Below are 18,958 nucleotides of genomic sequence, written 5' to 3'. Positions count from 1 at the left end.
TTTCCCTCATTAAAATGCAAATCAATTCATAACATTTTTGACATGCGTTTTTCTGGATTATTTTGTTGTTATTCTGTCTCTCACTGTTCAAATAAACCTACCATTAAAATTATAGACTGATCATTTCTTTGTCAGTGGGCAAACGTACAAAATCAGCAGGGGATCAAATACTTTTTTTCCCTCACTGTATCTAAGGTACCTCAGTCGAGCAGTGAATTCCAAACACAGATTCAACCACAAAGACCAGGAAGGTTTACCAATGCCTCACAAAGAAGGGCACCTATTTGTAGATGGGAAAAATGTTCTAAAAGCACATATTGAGTATACCTTTTAGCACGGTAAAGTTATTAATTACACTTTGGATGGTATCAATACACCCAATCACCACAAAGATACAGGCGTCCTTTCTAACTCAGTTGCTGGAGAGGAAGGAAACTGCTCAGGGATTTCACCATGAGGACAATGTTGACTTTGAAACAGTTACAGAGTTTACTGCAATAGGAGAAAACTGAGAATGGATCAACAAGATTGTAGTTACTCCACAATACTAACCTAAATGACAGATTGAAAATAAGGAAGCCTGTACAGAATAAAAATATTCCAAAACATGCATCCTGTTTGCAATACGTCACTAAAGTTAAACTGCAAAAAACGTGGCAAAGAAATTAACGTTATGTCCTGAATACAAAGTGTTAGGACAACACATCAATGAGTACCAATCTTCATATTTTCAAGCAGGGTGGTGGCTGCATAATGTTATGGGTATGCTTGTCATCGGCAAGGATTAGGGAGTTTTTTGGGATAAAAATAAACGGAATAGAGCTAAGCACAGGCAAAATCCTAGAGGAAAACCTGGTTCCGTCTGCTTTCCAACAGACACTGGGGGACAAATTCACCTTTCAACAGGACAATATACACTGGATTTGCCTACCAAGATGACATTGAATGTTCCTGAGTGGCCTAGTTACAGTTTTGACATAAATCGGCTTGAAAATCTATGGCAAGATTTGAACATGGCTGTCTAGGAATGATCAACAACCAACTTGACAGAGCTTGAAGAGTTTTTAAATAAGAATAATGTGCAAATATTGTCCAATCCAGGTGTGCAAAGCTCTTAGAGACATAACCAGAAATACCCACAGCTGTAATCGCTGCCAAAGGTGATTCTAACATGTTTTGACTCAGGGGTGTGAATACTTATGTAAATGAGATATTTCTGTATTTCATTTTTAAGAACTTTGCTAACATTTCTAAAAACATGTTTTCACTTTGTCATTACGGGGTATTGTGTGTAGATGGGTGAGATACAAAAATCTATTTAATCCATTTTGAATTCAGGCTGTAACACAACAACATTTGGAATAAGTCAAGGGGTATGAATACTTTCTGAAATGATAAGAGAGAACAAAGTATATAGCTATTTGATCATGTCCGTGTGCATGTCCAATTGTAATGACGTCTGGAATCCGACACGGTTTCATTGTAATTATCAAACAACAACCCTCAACATGTCAACAGCTCGTATAGGCACTATTTAGCTTAGACTCATCTCTTGACAGGTATGCTGATATTCTTTTTTAGGAAATCATTATTTTCACCCGTCTTAACTGAAATGGTGCTCACATAACTTTCATTAGCTGGCCAATGTTAGCATGCTAGCTAGTTACACTGACAGCTGTCAGTCAGTGGCCTATTTGTTGTTATTTCTCTGAAACATGTGGAAATCACCACCACGTTCCCACCCCCAATTGCTGAATAGCAGCCTGAGTCAGTCTTTGAGGTGGAACCTAAACTATAATTTCCGTTCTAGGACAGGAATTACACCATCAACAATCTAGTTGACACCGGTAAAGTTTTCTCTTTCATTTCTGCTTCTCTCATGGAGTGAGGACGTTTAGGGACCAGGGAGATTTCCAAATGACATCAGTTTGACCGGTTTTAAGGAAATGAAAAGCTGTGAAAACGATACAACATGTTTGTAAAAATTATTTTATGTGGTTGAAAATGAAATACTGTCAGCTTTTATTTTGCTGAAAGAAATTGCACGTTGAGGCTACACAACTGGTCCCTAAGCGCGCATTCGCATTCTCTCAAGATGCTGAAATAAATAAAGATCTCCACTGCTGTTCCAGAGACAAAATTAACATTTGGTCTATCAAAACTGAACATCAATCCAATTATATACACCCTAACCAAAACTACAAGTGCCTCAAAACTGCACCACTACAACTCGCCTTCAATCAAATGCTGCCACTTTCATTGATAGTTTAAACCTGTGGCCCAATCCGGTGACATCCTTTGGGACAGACTGTGATTAGATTGCCAAGACCATCTGTGGTGGGCAAGAGTACATAATGCCCATTACGCAGCCAATTGTGGATATACCGAGTAGCATAGATAAGAATACTTGCTAGAAGCCACACAACAACATTTTTAATGGTGCACTCAACCATTAAAGGGATAGTTCAGGATTTTGGCAATGAAGTCCTTTATCTGCTTCCCCAGTCAGATTAACTCGTGGATACCATTTGTATGTCTCTGCGTTCAATATGAAGGAAGTTAGAGGCAGTTTTGCGATCCAATGTTAACTAGCGTTAGCGCAATGACTGGAAGTCTGTAGGAACAACTAGCATGCTAGCTCTTCCCATAGACTTACAGTCAATGCGCTAACGCTAGTTAGCAATCGTGCTAATGCTAGTTAGCAACTTTCTTCAAACTGTACGCAGAGACATAAAAACGGTATCCACAACCCACTGGGCACAGACATCAATTCAACCTCTATTCCACGTTGGTTCAATGTAATTTCATTGAAATGACGTGAACACAACGTTGATTCAACTAGTGTGTGCCCAGTGGGATGTTAAGATAAAGGGCTTCATTGCCAAAATCCCGAACTATCCCTTTAACAACTTAAACATTCATTAACAACAATTAACATTCCAAATAAATCTGATCACAGCAGATACAATCATGAAACTTGTATAGGCAAGTTGTGAACACAAAGGGACATATAACACATTATTTGATATGGACTATAATTTCAATACTAGGTGTGAACGGTTCCTTGGAAGTCAAATGTATTCTTTAACCATGGCCATTACAAGAGTGGTTATCTGACCCTGAAGAACTTGCTTGAATTTGGCAAGAATTGTGTTTCTTGATCCCTTGAGTATAGGATCTCCTAAAAGTATGTTTGCTTTTGAAGTCTTTTTGAAGAAATTAATATTGATATGGACATAGAATAAAAACAATGCTATTCATCAAATAAATTATTATTTACATTTTGCTCTACTAATTAGTATAAAAGAGAGAGTGGAAAACAATCAAGTCTAGTCCGTTAGCATTTGTCCTTAAAGAGTGGGTCACACACATCAGCTTACCTTGAATGAACTGTGCACTAATGTTTCATCCAAATCAATCACCACACAGATCTTCCCTGCATCTTTTGATTTGATTTGAGGGAGCAGAGGTTTTGCTGGGACCTAAACGCAAATAGGTAGATGTTAGGTAAATGAAGAGCCAAATGATGACATCAAATTCATAGATGCAATTGGATTATTTTGCAATGTTTGTGCTCTAAAGCAAATCAAGACAACACTGTGACATGATGCAAAAACCATTCAAAAATGTGCATGTGGGTCATGAATTAAACTGATGATTAATAACATTACCTCATGAAATCGTAGTGAGAAAACACACTGATAAAAGGTTTGCTTGTGAGGTTGAGAGAAATTAGTTATAGAGGAGTGTGTCCATAGGGGGGCATAAGACAGCAATTTCCAAACAGCTGGTGTTCTGTTGATGGAACAAGTAAATGTCAATGTGACTGTGGACTATCATGGGTCTGTGGGCTGACTATGAGCTAACCCTTCCCTCATCAAGTAGTCAACACTGTGAAACCGACTATACTAGCTAGAGAATATGTGATGACCAAATAAGCAGCCTATAATACCGTGCAATCCAAATTTGTTTTCCCCAGCAGAGTAAATAACCAGGTCAGGAGATCATATATTTTATAGGTTGACATTTACCACCCGCTGTGTCAAGCAATAAGAGCCCTATGTTTAGCCATATCCTCCTTTATTTCAGTTCTGTTGCCACAAATTTGATCCAAAGCCAAAACTAAAACTGAATGGTCAATACATAAAGAAAATAGGCCAAATACATTGACAAACACGTTTGACTATTTTCTCTGTCAAATTTCAGTTTGATGCAATACCTGAAACGTTCATATATCATTTGAAAGCGAAGCTCTAAATCAAATGAGGTGCATGTCACAGCTATTCCAGTGGAAGAAAGGTGCAAAGACCTTAAAATACCTGGTCTCTAGGTGGAACGCAGTACTCGCATTCACAGGACTCCTCAGACTCATCGTCACTCAGCTCCTCCTCAGACTCCTCACTTGGTTGTTCAGAGGCCACAATCTTAAAGAATTCATGCGACTCCATTTTCTCATCCAGCTCACTTTTTTCAGCGGGCTCTGTTTGTTCGGCGTGATGTTCAGGTGGCTCGCTGACCATGGAGTTTTTACTATGTTCAGCACCATCGAAAGAGGGGCTTGTTTTCTTAGACACCTGCTCTGAAAAGTCCTCTGACTCTGAGGGTTGGAGATGCTCTGAGACACCATTGTGTTCCTCCCAGTTCTCAGACAGATATGGTGTGTTCAGATCCTCACACAATTCAGATGACTTGTTTTGCTCATCTATCTCTTTCAAAGAGGTTGTAGAGGAATCAGTTTGATCTCCATTGAATGCAATACCATCAGGCATAGCTGGTTTGCTTCCTTCAGTGCATAATACAGTGTCTTTGGTTATAACCTCAAATGAGTCAGAACATTCACTCTCCTCAGCACATGGAGCATCATGCTCTCCCTCCTCAGTGCACACTCCATCTTTAAAATATGTCTCAGGAGTGCTGTCATCAATTCCTTCATTACATGTATCATGAGAGTCTTCTTCATCACAGAATCCGTTAGCTTCTTGGTTTACATTAGATTCATTGGCTTTGCTTTCATATTCATGGTGCTCTTCATCACAGGCTTTCTCCTCAGTGCAGAGTGTATAAGCTTCCCCTTCGGTGGAAAATGTTGTATGTTCACAGCCATATGCGATGCAATCTTCACCACACTGTTCATAGGATCCATAAGCTTTGTCTCTAGCATATGGCTTGTATAATTCATCTTCTGTGATGCGTATTTTCTGGTTTTCTTCATCACAAGTTTTCTCTTTTTCAAAGCATGGTTCATAAGTCTGATCATTTTGGCCCTCATATGCTTCATCATCGTCAACAAAAGACACGTCAGCAGAGGATCCATGAGAAGCTTCCTCTGCACTGTGTTCGTACATGTTGTCCTCATCAACTAAGGGTTCATTGGCCTGAGCCTCACCAGCTTTATCTTCAGCAATGCAAAGTTCATCTTCCTCAACAAAGGGCTTGTGGGCCTCAGCCTTAATAGCATTTTCTTTTGCTACAAAAGCTTCATAAACGTCAACTTCATAAGCTGAGGCTTCTTCAAAACAAGATTCACATGTTTCCTCCTCTGCAAAGGATCCAGAGGCTGATGCCTCATCATCAGCACAGTCTACATTCAATTGTCTGTCCTCAGCACAAGTTTCATAAGATTCATCAACTTCTTCTTGACTAAAATCTTCATTCTCATTGATTTTCTCATCTAAAGCAAGTGGTTCAAGCCTTTTTTTGGCACAGGGCATATGTGTTTCTTCCTCATTCATAATAGACATGTGAGGTTTAAGTTGTTCAGAAATGTGCTCATGAACCCCTCCCCCTTCAAAACAGGAGGTATAAGGTCGCCTTTGAGAAAAGGTATAAGTATCCTCTTTATCGAATAAGTCAAAGAATTCCTCAACAACGACTGCATCCGAGTGAGGTTTGTCTTCATCAGGATTGCTTTCCTCACATTCTACCGCATCTGGACAATTGTCAAAAGATTCCCATATCTCTGAACAGAATTTAACTTTATCATCACTGGATTTGTCCGGTGCTCCTTCTTCCACTAATGCTTCATAGGATTCAGCTGAATCAGTTAATGGGTCTGAATTCATACTGTCATCTATGCAAGATTCAAAATACCTTGTTTCAATGGATGAGCACTCAGAAGACTTGTCTTCCTCAGAATATAATGCAATGCTAGGCTCATAGTACTTGTCATTTATGCTTTGATGTTGACCGGGACACCTCTCACAAGAATTACATCGCTCAGACAGTTCACACTGTACACTTGTCTCACTTTGCTCGTAGAGATTGTTTTGCAGTTCACAGTGCCCAGAGGGTATATCATATTCAGCAGATTGATGACTGCTTTGTTCAGTAAGCAGAGTTTGCTCAGTGGGTTCACAAACTTTAGAGACATGTCTACTTTCATTGGGAACAACTTGTTCAGCATAGCGTTGAGAAGGCTTGTTCAAATCTGAAGAATGTATAGGTTCTAATGTTGTGCAAAACTTTAAATCCTCATTACATGGCATTGTAGTCTCATTATATTCTGTTGGGTGTTCAATATGATTGTATTTTTCTGAATACTCACAAATACCAGTGCAGTGCTCAAATGATCTGATTGATTTAGTGGATTCAGAGATGTCAGGTATGAAGTCATATATCTTACATTGCTCAAAAAACACAGAGCTCTCAGCAGGTTTGCTTGGCTCAAAGGACATACAGTGTTGATCAGAAGGCTTGCATTGTTCAGATGACTGAAAGTGTCCTGTGCAATGTTCGCAGTGTTGCCTAAATACAGAAGCTAGACAGTCATTAGCACAGTGCTCAGAGGACTTGCTGAACTCAAAGCACTCACAATGTTGAGTACATTGTTCAAATGATTTGCTTAACTTGGAAGACTTACACTGATTAGTGTGCTTGTGAAGAGCTGGATAGTCCTCACAGGGCTTGTTGATGCATTGCTCAAAGCCCACAGAATGCCTATTATAATGCACAGAAGGTTTGCTCTCCTCTGCATGTTCTCCATTCATGTTGTAATGATCGGCACTGTGCACAGAGGGATCCATCTGTCCATTGACCTTTTGGGGTTCAGTATAGTCCAAAGAGTTTTTGATTTCGTCCACAATGATGCAGGGTTCAGCAGATTGCTCAGAAGGCTCGCTTGAATCCATGGCTTCAATTAGTTCAGACACCTCACAGTGTTCAGCAGGCATGCTTTTGGCAGATGTGTCAAAAGCTTTGCTTTGACCAGAGTGCTTCTTTAGGTACACAGAGAGCTGACCTTCTCCAATAGGTTTGTAGGGTTCAGAGGTTTTAAACTCTTCCAAGCATAGAGAGAGAGACTTGTTTTCTCCAGAGGGCTGGTAGTTCACAGACAGCTCCTTTGGTACTGGTGGCTTGCACTGCTGGGGGTATTCACAGAGTCCACAGCCCGTCTGAGACAGCAGCAGCAGTGTACATGTTGACATGACAGGAGGTCACAACCACACTGAGCCTAGCACACAGCTCCCTCTCCAGGAGACTTAGCAATTTATTTTGGGGCTTCAAGAGACGTGACAAATAACTCCTGGAATATCAAATCACTATAAAAAGCTGAAGTAAGGCATAAATCTGAAACTGACACCCGAGAAGCGTCTTGAACACCTGATCTGTCCATAGCGAGCTAACTGCCATGTTGTTTTCCAAGAATGTGTTCAATAGAGTCTTGAACACCTGATTTGTCCGTAGCGAGCTAACTAACATGTTGTTTTCCAAGAATGTGTTCAATAGAGTCTTGAACACCTGATTTGTCCGTAGCGAGCTAACTAACATGTTGTTCTCCAAGAATGTGTTCAATAGAGTCTTGAACACCTGATCTGTCCGTAGCGAGCTAACTGCCATGTTGTTTTCCAAGAATGTGTTCAATAGAGTCTTGGGCGGCTTTGTCATCTGCCAAAAAATTGGAATAGCCTGATATCATCTCCTGTTTAGTACGGAATGCTATTAAGTAATGTGCCTTAATACACCGACACAGAATGACTGTGGTCTGATAATACATTATAGTGTGTGCTGATTTTATTTGATATATTTTTTTACTCGTGCTGTCATCTGGATTGATTTATTGGTAGAAAATATTTACTTTTAAGGGCGAACTGCAATAGTTTATTGACCAGAGAGCTTGTAAACATGAAAGGACATAGCGCAAAGAAAACATGTGTACCGACCATGTGGCTCTCAATCATGTTGACCACTTGTGAGATAGTCGACATCACAAGAAAGGGCAAGAGGGAGAGAGGGATGTAAGGACGAAGACAGCTTACTTTTGAAATGGTCCCATTTTCTTCCACCAATAAGGGGTCATTGTTGTTGATGGGGATTTGCTTTGTTTCTTTGTGACAGAGGCAGCAGAAGAGACTTTGGAAAAAGCCACGATTGCAGGGTTTCTTCGAGGAAATGGCATGGGCACCTAAAAGAGAAATTATTCAGATAATATTCTGTTGTCCTCATGTTACCTCACTGTGGTTGTAGACGGGGCTTACATAACAAAGTCAGATGCCCACCTCAGTCATGGAAATAATACAAAAAATATGAAGTGACAGGAACTAACAAAATAAATCTGTCAAATTTATCACACAATTAGTATATAATAAATCATTGTTTAATATTTTAAATAATAATTGAATTTAAAATGAAAAAGTTGAGTTGATAGTTGAAAGTTGATAGACATGACTAGCCCTTAATGTCACGGTTTCGGCCGAGGCTGCCTCTCTTCCTTGCTCGGGCAGGCTTCGGCGTTCGTCGTCTCCGGAATACTAGCTGCCACCGTTGCATGTTTCTATGTTCGTTTGCTTTTGTCTGATTGTTGTTACACCTGTTATCGTTTAGTGTCATTAGTGTCCTATAAGTTCTCGTTGTGTTTGTCTAGTGTTGTGTGTGATTGTTTTACTGTCGTACGGTTGGCTAGTGCGTATACTGTTTGCTCGGTTGAGCTGTTCTCCATTGTTTGGAGTGTTTTGTCGCACCTGTTTAGTGTGCCCGTTTGTTTTCGCCTACGTGCGGAGTTCTCGCCTCAGGGCATTTATTCGTGCTTGTGTTTGTGCATCTACTAAAGTCTTTTGGACTTACGTTCTGCGTCCTGCGCCTGATTCCACCACCACACCCACCTACAGCTACACTGACAGAATCACACACCTGCTCGAATGGAATCAGCAGGAGCCGCAGCCGCACAGGAGACGTTGGAGGACAGGGTCCGGGAGCAGAATGACCAGATCCTGCGGATGGGATCCGCCCTGCAGGAGGTGATCACCACCCTCCAACGCTGGGAGACCCGAGGGACACCCCCAACGCCATCTTCCCTGCCCTCACCATCGGCAAGTCAGCCCATTCCCGCTCCGGAACCAAGAGGAGTTCGACTCTCGCTCCCGAGGGCCTACGATGGGACCGCTGCCGGGTGTCAGGGCTTCCTTCTCCAGGTGGAGCTTTACCTGGCCACCGTTCACCCGGCGCCCTCGGGACACGAGAGCGTGTCCGCCCTGATCTCCTGCCTTTCCGGCAAGGCGTTAGAATGGGCCAACGCCGAGTGGAGGAGAATAGACGCTACCACCATCACGTACGACGAGTTCTCCCGCCGCTTCAGGGCGGTGTTTGACCATCCCCCGGAGGGGAAAGCGGCGGGGGAGCGTCTGTTCTGCATCCGGCAGGGGAGGAGGAGTGCCCAGGAGTTTGCGTTGGAATTCCGTACTCTAGCGGCGGATGCAGGGTGGAATGAGCGGGCCCTCATTGATCACTACCGCTGTAGTCTACGTGAGGACGTCCGTAGGGAGCTGGCCTGTCGGGACACCAGCCTTTCGTTCGACCAGTTAGTCGACATGTCCATCAGGCTGGATACCCTGCTAGCTACCCGCGGACGTCCCGAGGGGGGTCCGTCCATTTCACCCTCCAGCGCCTCCGAGCCGTGCCCCATGGAGCTCGGGGGCGCTGGCGCTAGAGAGAGGAGGGGTCGGAGTACGAGGGGGTCCATCTCCTGCACCAACTGTGGTCGGGGAGGACACACCGCGGCTAGGTGCTGGGGATGGCCTCCTAGGGGAGAAGACGACAGGCCCCGCACTGGGGAGCCCTTCCAGGTGAGTAGGCGCCCCACTCACCCAGAGCTCTCTGTTGCGCACTTCTGTATACCTGTGCGTTTTCCACAGGTCGCACCTCATTCCCAGCATAAGGCGCTGGTAGATTCAGGCGCGGCTGGGAATTTTGTTGATAAGAGATTTTGTTTAGCCTTAGGGATTCCCCTTCTCCCTGTTGACGTCCCCTTCCCCGTTCATGCCCTAGATAGCCGTCCGTTGGGTGCGGGCTTGATCAGGGAGGTCACGGCGCCACTTAGGATGTGTGCGCAGGGGGGTCATCAGGAGATAATCCAGCTATTTCTGATCGACTCGCCTGCGTATCCGGTGGTGCTGGGCATGCCCTGGTTGAGTACCCATAACCCGTCTTTTTCGTGGCAGGAGAGGGCTCTGATGGAGTGGTCTGCCCAGTGTGTGGGTCGATGTTTAGGCGTTTCCGTAGGGGCTACCTCGGTGGAGAGTCCAAACCAGGTGCCCGCATTGCACGTTCCCCCTGAGTATGGGGATTTGGCTATTGTGTTCAGTAAGTCGAGGGCGACGCAGTTGCCTCCCCATAGGCAGGGAGATTGTGCGATAGACCTCCAGGCAGGAGCTGCGCTCCCACGGAGCCATGTGTATCCTCTGTCTCAGGAGGAGAAGAGAGCTATGGAGACTTACATAGACGAATCTCTGAGACAAGGATACATACGGCCCTCCACTTCCCCCTGCGTCCTCGAGTTTCTTTTTTGTGAAGAAAAAGGATGGTGGGTTACGCCCGTGCATTGATTACCGTGGTCTCAATCAGATCACGGTGAAGTACAGTTATCCACTCCCGCTGATTGCGACCATGACGGAGTCATTGCACAGGGCGCGTTTCTTCACTAAATTAGATCTCAGGAGCGCGTACAACTTGGTGCGCATTAGGGGGGCGATGAATGGAAGACAGCCTTTAGTACCACCTCGGGCCATTACGAGTATCTTGTCATGCCATACGGGTTGATGAACGCTCCTTCAGTTTTCCAATCATTCGTGGATGAGATCTTCAGGGACATGCAGGGGCAGGGGGTGGTCGTGTACATAGATGACATTCTCGTGTACTCGTCTACCCGAGTCGAGCATGTGGCCCTGGTGCGCCGAGTGTTGCGGAGGCTGTTGGAGCACGACCTGTATGTCAAGGCAGAGAAGTGTCTGTTTTTCCAGGAGTCGGTCTCCTTTTTGGGTTATCAGTTGTCTGCGTCAGGGGTGAAGATGGAGGTAGACCGGGTGTCAGCCGTGCGTAATGGCAAACGCCAACCCCTGTGAAGGAGGTGCAGCAGTTTTTGGGGTTTGCGAATTACTACCGGAGGTTTATCCAGGGTTTTGGACAGGTGGCAGCTCCCATAACGTCTCTTTTGAAGGGGGGTCGGTGCGTCTGCAGTGGTCAGCCGAGGCGGACAGGGCGTTTGGGAGGCTGAAGGACCTGTTTACCTCGGCCCCGGTGCTGGCGCATCCGGATCCCTCTTTACCATTTCAGGTAGAGGTGGACGCGTCAGAGGCCGGTATTGGAGCCGTGCTTTCGCAACGGTCCGGCGCGCCACCTAAACTCCGCCCCTGTGCTTTTTATTCTAAGAAGCTCAGTCCGGCGGGAGCGAAATTATGACGTGGGGACAGGGAGCTGTTAGCCGTGGTACAGGCCCTAAAGGTGTGGAGGCACTGGCTTGAGGGGGCTCAACACCCTTTCCTCATTTTGACGGACCACCGTAACCTGGAGTACATCCGGGCAGCGAGGAGACTGAACCCTCGCCAGGCGCGGTGGAATATGTTTTTGACCCGGTTCATATTTAAGATCACGTACATCCCTGGGTCACAGAACGGTAAGGCAGATGCACTGTCTCGGCGGTATGACACGGAGGAGAGGTCCGTGGAGCCCACTCCCATACTGCCGGAGTCTTGTCTGGTGGCACCGGTAGTGTGGGAGGTCGATGCTGAACTCGAGCGGGCGTTACGCACCGACCCTAGTCCACCTCAATGCCCGGAGGGTCGGAAGTACGTTCCGCTCGAGGTTCGGGATCGATTGATCTATTGGGCTCACACGTCACCCTCCTCTGGACACCCTGGTATCGGCCGGACAGTGCACTGTCTTAGTGCTAAGTACTGGTGGCCCACGTTGGCGAGGGATGTGAGGGTTTATGTTTCCTCCTGCTCGGTGTGCGCCCAGTGTAAGGCGCCTAGACATCTGCCTAGGGGTAAGTTACTACCCCTGCCCGTTCCACAACGACCATGGTCTCACCTCTCGGTGGATTTCATCACTGACCTTCCTCCTTCACAGGGGAATACCACTATACTGGTCGTTGTGGACCGGTTCTCTAAGGCCTGTCGTTTGCTCCCTATGCCGGGCCTTCCTACTGCCCTGCAGACCGCCGAGCGCTATTCACCCATGTGTTCCGGCACTCACGGGGTACCCGAGGATATTGTGTCTGATCGAGGTCCCCAATTTACCTCCAGAGTCTGGAGAGCTTTTATGGAGCGGTTGGGGGTCTCGGTGAGCCTCACCTCGGGTTACCACCCGGAGAGTAATGGGCAGGTGGAACGTGTGAACCAGGATGTGGGTAGGTTTCTTAGAACATACTGCCAGGACCGGCCGGAGGAGTGGGCAAGGTACGTTCCCTGGGCCGAAATGGCCCAGAATTCCCTACGCCATTCCTCCACTAACCTAACCCCTTTCCAATGTGTGTTAGGTTACCAGCCGGTTCTGGCACCTTGGCAGCAGAGCCAGATCGAGGCTCCTGCGGTGGATGAGTGGGTGCGGCGCTCAGAGGAGACATGGAACGCTGCACACGTCCACCTGCAGCGGGCCCTCCGTCGTCAAAAGGCGAGTGCCGATCTCCACCGCAGTGAGGGACCGGTGTACGCACCTGGTGATCGAGTCTGGCTCTCTACCAGAAACCTGCCCCTCCGCCTGCCCTGTCGGAAACTGGGTCGGCGGTTTGTAGGGCCATTTAAAGTCCTGAGAAGATTGAACGAGGTGTGTTACAGATTACAACTACCTGTTGAGTATAAAAGTATTAACCCCTCGTTCCATGTGTCTCTTCTCAGGCCGGTGGTAGCTGGCCCACTCCAAGAAAGTGAGATCAGGGAGTATCCTCCGCCCCCATTGGACATCGAGGGGGCACCGGCGTACTCCGTGCGGTCCATCTTGGATTCGAGACGTCGGATGGGGGTCTCCAATATCTAGTGGAGTGGGAGGGGTACGGCCCGGAGGAACGGTGCTGGGTGCCGAGGAGAGACATTTTGGACCCGTCTCTCCTGACGGAATTCCATCGTGGGCACCCGACGCACCCTGCTCCGCGTCCTCCTGGTCGTCCCGAGGCCGGAGTCGGCGCACGTCTGGAGCCGCGCGTCAAGGGGGGGGGGTACTGTCACGGTTTCGGCCGAGGCTGCCTCTCTTCCTTGCTCGGGCAGGCTTCGGCGTTCGTCGTCTCCGGAATACTAGCTGCCACCGTTGCATGTTTCTATGTTCGTTTGCTTTTGTCTGATTGTTGTTACACCTGTTATCGTTTAGTGTCATTAGTGTCCTATAAGTTCTCGTTGTGTTTGTCTAGTGTTGTGTGTGATTGTTTTACTGTCGTACGGTTGGCTAGTGCGTATACTGTTTGCTCGGTTGAGCTGTTCTCCATTGTTTGGAGTGTCTGCGTCCTGCACCTGATTCCACCACCACACCCACCTACAGCTACACTGACACTTAAAAACAGTATTTATTTGCACTCCCTTATCTTTTCATTGGTTTACATTGTCTATGCTTAGTTTGGAATACAGCTGATTTCCTATGATTTTGAATAATCAGGTGGAATCTTTCAGTCAATATTTTAAAAAATCGTCTTAGAAGAATCACAAATATTCAGTAAGTTAAGCCTGAAATGTGGCTCTAGTTCTTCTCTTTAAATGTATTACAAAGTCCATCTGACTGACTAGATGGAAGTGTTTTTCAAAATATTTAAGCTAAAAACCAACGTCTTCTATTAAATCACTATTGCACATTAAAACTCATCTGGCTATAGCCACTGTGATGTAGTTATGAAAAGTCAGATAAAATAACTTGTTCAGTAGTTGCAAAATTAATCTAAAAGTTATATTGCACTATAGACAACAATAGTTGTCTAAATCAACAGAATAATGTAAAAGGAAATACATTTTGTCTTGTTTTGTGACTAGTAAAACAGTGCTCAAGATTAAGAATCTATGTAGCTACAGTTCCTTGGCACAAACACATCTGAGAAACTAGCTTACTGACAGAGTGATGAACGCTGGTCTTTGCAGGACAGAATCTATGACAAATTAGCCTATTTTAGATGGATGGAGAGCTGTCATCATGAGAGATTAGGGTGCCACGTGACACTGAAGGTTTTGCCCAAAGTGTCCATGGGTGATATTTTCTTTCTGTTAAACAACTCTGGCATAACATTTTGAATAGATGAGAGGGCACTTGAAGCCACTCTGTAAGAGTGGGCCACTGACAAGTCTCTCATGACAACACAAACATCAATGGAGTAACACCGTAAAACATATTTTGCCAGATCAAATCCTCCTTAAAGATAAATCATCTTGTTTCCAAGAGGTTCCCGAGACAACAATGTTCTGTAATTTGTTTTGAACTAGGTAATCTTCAATTTAAACTTGTTTCATAATATAATGGCAAGAATATAACTTATCAAATATTAAACTGACCCAAAGCAATTTACAATGGCAGATGGTTTACATTTCATCGCCCTTAAAATAAACTTTACCCATTTCACAAACTAATTAATGTTGAACTGAGAGGACAATTGAAGATGTCTTTCAATTGGAGCTGAAACTGGACTAAAACACATGGGATTATGCATACCAAGGGCGCATACTTGTTTGGGGTTTACAAGTCGCGAGGTTTGTGTGCAAACATGTGTGAAGGAACTGGGCAGGTGAACGGAGGGGTGTGAAGAAACATCACACTGCCCTCCACGTTAGCTCTTCTGATATTACACATCAGAGCACTTTAAAATAGCACACCACGAGCAGCTGCTGACAGTGGTTAATGATGGGATTCTTTGTATATATAGCCCAGCGTGCACTCACTCCAGGCCATAAACGGAGGCGCAAAACAAAACCTTTTTGTGTTGGTAACAGCCACAGGAGGAAATGGTTAAGCCTCATGTTTATCTGATGCAGCTAAAGTGCTAATGTAGTAAATGTACACATACAAATAAACATACAAATAAATGGAGCAATGGTCCAATAATCAACAAACATTAACCACCACATTAGTGGTTCAGTTCATTAGGTATTATTCCCCTGCTCACACCCTGTCTCCCAAGAGGCTACAGCACTGATAATGAGGTTACAGCTTTTACAAGGGGCAAGCGTTATTAAGGCCAGCATGTTTTAGCCCACTGAGTTAAAAGTGGCTTATCTAGGGTCTCTTTCGGGCACACCTCTGCTTCTATTCCATTCCAGACGGAGAGAGGCCCACTCCATGTCTGACTTTACTGCCTGACTTTACCGCCTCGACACAAGATACGCTGTTACAATCCGACAACTTGTTTCACGCCATCTGGAGCGAGCAGGACGGCAGCAACAGTGTCATTAGTCCTGAGTTGGGGTAGGAGCTATGTTTAGGTCAGTGTTAATTTTGGCACTCTTTTTTATATTTAGTCTAGTCTTAGTCATTTTGACTAAAATATCATTAAGTCACATTTTTGAATAATGATTTAGTGTAGTTAGTCAAAATGATAAAACAGTGGGCCATTTTAGTTACATCTCATTTATATATATATATATATATATATATATATATATATATATATGTGTGTGTGTGTGTGTGTGCCTCATCAACATATAGTAAACATAAATCACTGACTTCCATATGCACAAACATATGTACTGTTTTGCCCAGTGATGTAGTTGAGTCCCTAAACCTTGAGTCCGAATCGAGTCTCAAGTCCCCTGTGCTCGAGTCCGAGTCCAAGTCCGAGTCACCAATGGTCGAATCACGAGTCGAGTCGAGTCACGAGTCCATATGGCTGAAGTCCAAGTCCCAGTGCCCCAGTCCTGGTCCAAGTGCTCAAGTCTGAGTCACTTGGTCCAAATTAAGTCAAAATAATGTTATTTACCCAGTCAGATATAGTGTAGTGGCAAGAGGAATTTAGTCAATAAATTGTTTGCTATTCCTTTTCCTTTCTTTTTGTGCCACCAAATGTTTTCATATAGGCTACTGGTAATGTTACCAGGGCCACGTTCAGTTGAAAACCTTTCTTGAACGTTGCAGATAGAAATTCCCTGTTGAAGAAGAACTTTCATGCAATGTGGGAAATGTAAAACTTGTAGTGTATTTGAGGTTTAAAAAGGCTTCTGAAGTTTCTAATTTCCACTTTGAAATTTCAGACTTGATTTTCCCTTACGAAAAATGTATCAACCCCTACAATAATGTCCATTTATTATAATACACATAATAATTCTAATTTCCTGTTGCTGCAGGATTATTTTCCCTCTGTAGCAAACTGGCTCAAATTAAGATCCTACATCTGTATATAGGGAATAGGGTGCCATTTGGAACAAGGTCTAACCAAATACTAACTCTAAACAAACACTATAGCATGAGGCTAAATGTATGATGTGTTGAATTTATATGTTAAATATACAGGATACGAACATTCCATTCCAGCTAAACAATGGATATATAGCGTTTTGCAATACACATCTAAAATCTATTAATAAAAAATCTGAGGACACACATAAAGGTAACCAAAAGCATTCATTTTTGATGAAAAAAAACAAATGTGGAAAATTGGTGGATATAACGTTTTGGAAATTAACTCTTAATTTGTTTTAGTAGGAAATCTGACATGAATCATGTCAACAATCAAATAATGAAAGCTAAGATATAGGCTACTGATTGCATGATTGCTTTGAACTCACACTTACTTATACACATCTATACAACTTATTTGATTTTGGTTTAAAAGATCACACAATTATCTGAGACGTCTTCACACTCGGTTAAAAGTTGTGTGAATTGACAGGGCCCAGCAAGAACAGGGCATAGCTTGTCCCCCTCTACTGGAATGCAGTCACAGCCACATTACCTTTGACCAAGAGGAAGTAAACCAAGAGAAGACGAGAGAAGGCCCTCAGAGCCATCTTGGAGTGTACCGCCACCTCTAGATCGTATTTCGCAATACAAAGCGAACACAGAGGGGCAGTCAGGCAGGCCTTGGTACATTCAGAGCTCAAACGATCCACAACGCACGAGAGCGTGAAGGAAAAGTCTCACTATAATGTCTGCTAGCATACATATGTCAGAGGATTATCTTGATTGGACACACAACCCACTAGGCATAAATTGGTTGAATCAATGTTGTTTCCACGTCATTTCAACCCAAAAAAATCTATGTGATGACGTTGAATCAACGTGGAAAACTGATAAAAGTCATCAACTTAAGGGCATTTAGTCTTTTTGTATCTACCAAATATGACCCAATTCTCCATGTTGAAATGACATGGTGTACCCAGCGGGTTGTGTGTGCAGTGCACAAGAATAGAGACCAACTCACTGCCAGCAGCCCCCCAAAAACATCTGTTTGAGCATTAAAACACCAAATGCATCTTATCAAGGTCTTGACAATTAGCTGAATCAGGTTTTAATGCTTGTTGGAAAAAAAATAAACTGCACACATCGTGAAACATTCTGAATGTGCAGATAGTAATTAATAGAGCTGACATTATTCCCTGTTCTACACAACGTTCTGCACCTTCCTGAACAGGCCCCAGCTGTAACCAGGATAAAGGTTAAATGTACAGTGGGGGAAAAAAGTATTTAGTCAGCCACCAATTGTGCAAGTTCTCCCACTTAAAAAGATGAGAGGCCTGTAATTTTCATCATAGGTACACGTCAACTATGACAGACAAAATGAGGAGAGAAAAAATCCAGAAAATCACATTGTAGGATTTTTAATGAATTTATTTGCAAATTATGGTGGAAAATAAGTATTTGGTCAATAACAAAAGTTTCTCAATACTTTGTTATATACCCTTTGTTGGCAATGACACAGGTCAAACGTTTTCTGTAAGTCTTCACAAGGTTTTCACACACTGTTGCTGGTATTTTGGCCCATTCCTCCATGCAGATCTCCTCTAGAGCAGTGATGTTTTGGGGCTGTCGCTGGGCAACACAGACTTTCAACTCCCTCCAAAGATTTTCTATGGGGTTGAGATCTGGAGACTGGCTAGGCCACTCCAGGACCTTGAAATGCTTCTTACGAAGCCACTCCTTCGTTGCCCGGGCGGTCTGTTTGGGATCATTGTCATGCTGAAAGACCCAGCCACGTTTCATCTTCAATGCCCTTGCTGATGGAAGGAGGTTTTCACTCAAAATCTCATGATACATGGCCCCATTCATTTTTTCCTTTACACGGATCAGTCGTCCTGGTCCCTTTGCAGAAAAACAGCCCCAAAGCATGATGTTTCCACCCCCATGGTTCACAGTAGGTATGGTGTTCTTTGGATGCAACTCAGCATTCTTTGTCCTCCAAACACGACGAGTTGAGTTTTTACCAAAAAGTTCTATTTTGGTTTCATCTGACCATATGACATTCTCCCAATCCTCTTCTGGATCATCCAAATGCACTCTAGCAAACTTCAGACGGGCCTGGACATGTACTGGCTTAAGCAGGGGGACACGTCTGGCACTGCAGGATTTGAGTCCCTGGCGGCGTAGTGTGTTACTGATGGTAGGCTTTGTTACTTTGGTCCCAGCTCTCTGCAGGTCATTCACTAGGTCCCCCCCGTGTGGTTCTGGGATTTTTGCTCACCGTTCTTGTGATCATTTTGACCCCACGGGGTGAGATCTTGCGTGGAGCCCCAGATCGAGGGAGATTATCAGTGGTCTTGTATGTCTTCCATTTCCTAATAATTGCTCC

At 44.3% G+C, this 18,958-nt stretch overlaps 1 protein-coding gene across 2 annotated transcripts in view; it reads right to left on the bottom strand.

Moving 5' to 3' along the window:
* The window catches only part of LOC121550903 (carboxy-terminal domain RNA polymerase II polypeptide A small phosphatase 1), a 75,887-nt gene that overhangs the window by 51,415 nt on the left and 5,514 nt on the right, over positions 1-18,958 (bottom strand). The window contains exons 2-3 of one of the 2 annotated variants that reach the window (XM_041863351.1): positions 8,256-8,401; positions 3,381-3,482 (exon numbers count right to left, since the gene is read on the bottom strand). In XM_041863351.1, the coding sequence (XP_041719285.1) occupies positions 3,381-3,482; positions 8,256-8,401 (248 nt within the window). Of the gene's footprint in view, positions 1-3,380; positions 3,483-4,319; positions 7,435-8,255; positions 8,402-18,958 lie in introns of those variants that run through there. The other variant, XM_041863344.1, reaches the window with a different exon arrangement.

This window comes from Coregonus clupeaformis, chromosome 4 (assembly GCF_020615455.1).
Source record: "Coregonus clupeaformis isolate EN_2021a chromosome 4, ASM2061545v1, whole genome shotgun sequence".
In the NCBI taxonomy this organism is placed as follows: Eukaryota; Metazoa; Chordata; class Actinopteri; order Salmoniformes; family Salmonidae; genus Coregonus; species Coregonus clupeaformis.
This window is presented reverse-complemented; position numbering and strand designations above follow the sequence as displayed.